The sequence below is a fragment of the Rhea americana genome, unplaced genomic scaffold (genome assembly GCF_003343005.1).
Source record: "Rhea americana isolate MKP2758 unplaced genomic scaffold, rheAme1 scaffold_134, whole genome shotgun sequence".
Taxonomy (NCBI): domain Eukaryota; kingdom Metazoa; phylum Chordata; class Aves; order Rheiformes; family Rheidae; genus Rhea; species Rhea americana.
In genome coordinates this window covers 389,709-395,708 of record NW_028185417.1, presented here as the reverse complement: position 1 = coordinate 395,708, position 6,000 = coordinate 389,709, and the positions used below count along the sequence as shown (strand labels likewise).

Sequence of the window (6,000 nt, the reverse complement as noted above, 5' to 3'; positions counted from 1 at the left end):
CTGTTCCTTTGGGCTAAATCCTTGCAGTATGTTAATTGATTCAAAGCTGGAAATCAGTGAAGTAGAATCAGACAGATACGTGTACATACACACACACATTAGCGGTTGTCATGTACTTAGCATAATAGTTTTCTCTGGCTGTGACTTAAATAGATTTATTGTTTTTTAGTGAAGCTATGTGAAGGGCAATGTATGCATGCTTCCTTTAACAGGATCAGAGGATATATTTTTAATTTACAAAAAGTCATATCATCTCTATACATGGTTATCTTAGCATTAATTAGTATCTGCATTATCTATAGCTTACTTTTGTTTTTATGTATCAGGATGCCTTCTCAAATTAATTTACAGCATTATAAAACTGAGTGACTTCTAAGTATATTTTAAGATATGCTTGGATGACTCTTAAGATCACTAGCTAAGGCTGATATCTTTAATTGGCAGCAAAATCTTTTCTGGGAATGCACTTTTAAACAAGCAGAACACTGTATTTTAAATGGCACAGGGTTCTTTATAATGAGCCGACGGAGGATATCGTGTAAAGAGCTGGGTCCAGCTGATTGCCAAGGATGGCTCTACAAAAAGAAGGAGAAAGGAGCTTTCATTGGCAACAAATGGAAAAAGTTCTGGTGTGTGCTGAAGSAGTCATCGCTGTATTGGTACAGCAGCCAGCTGGTGAGTACAGTGTCCATCCAGCTCTGGGTGGCTGATTATATGGGATCTGCTGGCACTGAGAAAAGAGGAGTTGGGGGTGCAATTTAAGTATATCCTAGAGAAGTACACATATCTGAATATACTTCTCAGTCCCGGCATTTCATGTGATCTGAGAACTGTCTGTGTGAATGTGAAACATGCAGAAAACTGTTTTCTAGTTCAATAAGTGCTTGTGAATTGTTAACTTGTTGTCTGTTCTGCTGTTTGAAGAACTGCCCTTTTCAGGCATTCAGAGCATTCAGTTCAGGGTGTTTTAAATTCTCTTTTGGCATTTGAATCTGGGAAAGTTTTTCCTGGGTCGGGCAGTTTACAGACGCTTACTATCAAGATTCAAAATAGGAACACTTCTTCACTTCTAATTCACTTAATTTTCAGAAGTGTCTCTCCCTCCAAGCATTCCACCTTCAGCTTAATCTGTTTTTTTAAAATTTTGATTTGAATTTTATTTATTTATTTGTTTGTTTGTTACTGTTTGAGCTGATACAGTTGCAGGTATGAACATTGCAGTTTTGGCTGTTTGCGATTATTTTGCTCTTAGTCTTACTGATGTCTCCTCCAGAGCATTTTAATTAAAGGTTCTTGCATTCTGCTTATTTTTAACTTCCTACTGTGATGAATCGGGGCTAACAGTCAAATTTGCAGGAGGACATTGTTTTCAATTTAAGGTCCAGCTTTTTGTTCAGGAGATGAGCTTTCCCCAGGACAGCTGGTGTACATAACCTTTCTCTCCTTGCCAGTCCACCCCAGATAGCCTCCTTCACTTAATGTGTCAGTGGTAAATAGTCTGAGATAAAGAGCCACAGTCCCTGAATTTCTGTAATCAGCTGAAGAAACCAGGAATTAAGAACCAAAAAGGGGGGAAAAGAAAACAGTGTAGTGAGAAAGCAGAAATGGAATCCAGGGTAACTCTTTAATCCGCTTTCTAGATGACTATTTCTGCAGCTGACAACCCTCACTCAGGCTGTCATCTAGGGCACTGCAGATGTTCTACTTGGATTTTTAATGGAAGTTTATGGCTGAGTCCAAAGCAAAGGTGGGTCCTAGGGAAAAGCTTCATTCCTGCATTCCAGGCTACTTGATGGGGCAGACTTGGTGTCTTGCACGTGCTAGGAAGATTCAGAYGTAATTATTCACTTCCCTCACTTCTACTGCTATATCCCAATAATCTGGCACAAAAGCTCCTATTATATTTTAATGATGGATTGACAGAACCCAGAACTGGGGATTTCAAAGGATTAGGGGATGCTAACAACCAGTAGCTTCAGTGTGGAATTTTGAATGGTTATCAGGTTTTCTAAATGCAATAGGCTGCTTTGAATATCAGTGCTCCAGGCCCAGCTCAGAATGAAAGATTAATGAAACCTTTATTCACTCTTCCAACATTTTAACAAGTTAAATGGAATCTGACTTTTTTCCACTGGTTTATTTCTATTGCAATAATCCCCATAAAATGTCTTGCTAGCCTTTTTATTCAAGGCATAAATAAGAGTTAAAAGCATAAAAATATAAAATATGAAATAAAACTTGTCATGTATGTAGTATCCCCTATTTTCCTTTCAGCTGTGGGTAGAGTTTCTTTTTAATGGGATTAAAAACTTTGACTTTTCACAGATGGCTTTTAAAGACAGTACTGTTTTTGCATGCAGTTCTCTGCTTGCAGTTGTCCATCTGGCCAAGCAGAATTATGAAAGGTGAGCTGGCAGGCTAATCAGACCTTTTAGAGATGAGAAGTGTTGGAAAGAAATTGTTCCGAGGAGTAATCAGACTGAGAAAAAAATAAATGATGCAGGATTAGGCAAATTTTGTGTTATAGGAAGAGAAGGCTGGGACGGGAAGATAGGCAAAGTCATCTCTTTTCTGCTCGTTGTGGTCTGCCTAAAATCCTCTTTCAAGATCCAGAGAAGTCCTGGTCATGGCAGGTCCCAGCGCTTCTAGATAGCATTTGCCAGTCAGGTGAACTCATCCTTTTAGTCCATACCTGCTCCACTGCTGTCCTTGAGTACCCCAAGATGAACAGGGTTGAAGAACGGGCAGCAGCCTCATTCCAATTTGTTTCATACACTTGGCTCCAAAGAGCTCATCCAACTTTGAGATGTTCTTGGCTTGTGTCAGCCCCTGACTTTTCACCTATTGCAGTACTTYTTTTTAAACGAACTAGCTGGTAGCACTTTTTTGCTTTCAACTTCTGCAGACTTTCACACACAATTGCACGTAAAAAAAMCTGAGGTTTCTTTGGACAACATAAAAAGTGCAGCCTCTATGTCAACCTAGATTCAGGCAGTTTGCAGAATCACAGAAACTACGGGGTGTTGAAAGAAGGTGAGGTGTTCTTTGTTAAGATATGTTCACTTAAATTGATTAGACCAGAACCATGTTTAGTACAGCTCGTGGAGTTATATTTACGAYGAATTTGACCCATATATTTTCACAAATATTTTCACATCCAAATTTATGAAGCAGAAATAGCAGTGATATATTCACTGGCTTGCTTGATATTTGTTTTTACTTCTCTGTGAGCCTGGTTTTAATACTATCTGCTGTTCCATTGCCTTCAGAGGAGGAGTCCTATGACAGGCCTTCTTAGATATTGAATGAAGGTTGGTGGTGGAGAACTTGGGCTGAGGTTAAATGAACTGCCTACTTGTAGATTGTCTGACCAGTTTCTTTATTGTAAGAAACAAGAATGTTTTGTTAATCATTGTGTATAAACTGCAGTCAACCAGACACTGGCAACTGTAGCATAGCAACAGAAGGGTGCTGGACCTAACCTTTTTTTCTAATGGAGCTGTAGGAAAATGAGAAGTGGGTGGAATTTGTAACTGAACATGCATTATTCCAGATTTCGGTAGGTGACCTCAACTGACATCATGTTCTTGATGAAGTCTGTCTTAAGGCCTCTAAAGCTCTGGAAGTTTCTGTTTCTCTGATTTAATTTGCTTTCAGATTGCTCCAGCTCTGGATCTTTCACACCAGGCAGATTGGAGGAAGCAATATAGGGCACTTCTGGTGACATTTACAGATGGTAGTTCCTTCAACTTAACATAGAATACATAGTGGAAAAAAAATGCTGAGAAGGATCAGTAATAGCAGACAACTTAAGAGTAAAGCTTCTCATACAATGAAAGCAAACCAGGATACATAGCTAAATCCAGAAGAGTTTTAAACTAGCTTGCTGAGGTACTGAGAGTAGTGATGCTAGGGCAGTCTCAGTGGGCTTGGATAGACTACTCTGAAACTTTTCTCTATGTACACTTGCTCTTTCTGTAAAACATGGGTATACTTACAAATGGGACAGGGAAAATTTTATTGAAACATAGACATACCCCCAGTCTGGGGAAGGGAAACTATTTAGGCTAGACGGAAATAGAGAAGGATTGGTTTTGCAATGGAAACACAAAAACTTTTAGGAAATAAATTTAAGTAGTCAGATCTTTTGGGGTGCATTATGAACACTAGACTTCTTGGAGAACTGCTCTTTAGTGTCTGGTTTCCTCTTTTTAGTACTGTTCTGTATAGACAGCTGCCTTGAAAACAAGCATTTAAAGAGGAGACTGATGCTGGACCACTCATACTGAAACCCTTGAGTGAATCAGTACTTCATGCAAAGAGGAGTGGAGGCGGAAGATCAGCATGTATAACACTGGACTCCTCTCTCATTTCATGCTTGTTGCAAATATGTGAATAATGTTGGTTGGAAAAGGGCAGCGCACCTGACTTGCAGGTCTTTGTTCTTTTGTTGTATAAGTTGGCTGTGGTTTCCTGGTATGCTTGGAATCCTATGGTTGTTAGGACATTAACATATCCTACAGCAGGATATGTTAATGATGGTTGTCAAGGGGATTCAGCTAAAAAGAAATATAAAATTAAAGGGATGCAGGCTGTGATCGACTGTCACTATTTATCTTTTTTTTTCCTTATTCACTGCATTTAAATTGTGTTCCTCACACTACTGTCTTTGCCAGAAGCTGCATGATAACTGCGGTCTTCTTGAACAGAAGCCTTGCACATTTGACTTTAGTAACTGGCTACATGAGTGATAAAGTCACTGATGTCTGCTGAGTTTGCTGAGATCTTTGGGGACTTCTGATCCAACACATTACACAGTTCTACAGATTGCCTCACTGGTCAAATAGTTTGAGTTAAGTAATAGCATATTTAACATTGCATTAAAGATAATATTTCAGAGAAAAGAAAATATTTAGGATTTCTGTATACTTTCCATGTCTTAAATGCCATTTTTACTTCAAGAATAACTGTGAAGATGACTTCCACATGTTCTGTTCATAGTGTTCATTTTAGAATTCCATTTTTTGACTGCAATGATACTTGTAAGGTTTTACTCTTACACTTTTCTTTTCCTTCTTTTCTTCTCCTTCCTTTTGTCTGATACTTTGAGAATTACATATCCATCAAAATCCTGCTTTCTGTTACACAGATAGCAACCTGGGGTGTGTACCAATGACTCATTATTTCTTTTTTTTTAAAGGAGATGTGGTTCCTAAAATTCACACCATTAACCTCACTCCTTTCATTCATATATAAAAAGAAACATTAAACTTTACTTATAAATGAACATGGAGGGGGAAATCACTGATAGAATTATTATAAAGCCAGAGAGTGATGCATTGAGCAACATCTTTTACCAACTTGAACATGCCAGATACTGCAGAAGGACTCTGGAGAGTTCTCTTCAGTAAAACATTTTCAGTTGGTAAATGTAAATTAATGAAATCAAAGCCTATAGGTCTATTTCCATGAGGAAATTAGAGAGTCGTCCTCAAACTGAGATACATGTTGGACATGTCAATAATTCTGGTCCAAGTTCCCACCTCTGTATTGGTGGGAGTGTCTCAGGTGAGCATCCCTACACTGGATTATAGGCTCCTGATAATTCAGGAACTCAATGAATATTCAGATATTTGCATAAAGTAAAACTGCATTGGGAGCAGACACAAACTTAGGGCATTTTATGGACTTACCTCCTTGTAAGAGTCTATGCAGCATCCTAAACAATTTATAGGGTGCAACTGAGATCAATGGCTAGTGCATCAATAGATAAAATCATCTGTATGAGCTGTTACTGTGATTATAACCTGTAAGGTCCTCCCCCCAACCCCACTCAAAATTAAAAAATTCTTTATCTGCCTGATAGCTTACATATCTCTAGCCATGTGTTGACTGGTGTGTGTGTGTGTGAGAAGGCGCCCAAGTGTATTCCTTTTCAAGAGGTCTTCTGAATCTCTCTCTCTCTCTCTTTTTTAAATATATATTGGACATATTGTTATT

General features: G+C 38.5%; 1 protein-coding gene across 1 annotated transcript in view; it reads left to right on the top strand.

Annotated features, from left to right (window-relative positions):
* The first annotated feature begins 509 nt into the window (after window positions 1-509).
* IPCEF1 (interaction protein for cytohesin exchange factors 1) overlaps window positions 510-6,000 on the top strand; it is a 37,303-nt gene continuing 31,812 nt past the window's right edge. Inside the window, exon 1 of the mRNA XM_085297980.1 lies at window positions 510-675. Within this exon, the coding sequence (XP_085154106.1) occupies window positions 517-675 (159 nt within the window). The 5' untranslated portion in view covers window positions 510-516. The remainder of the gene's footprint in view (window positions 676-6,000) is intronic.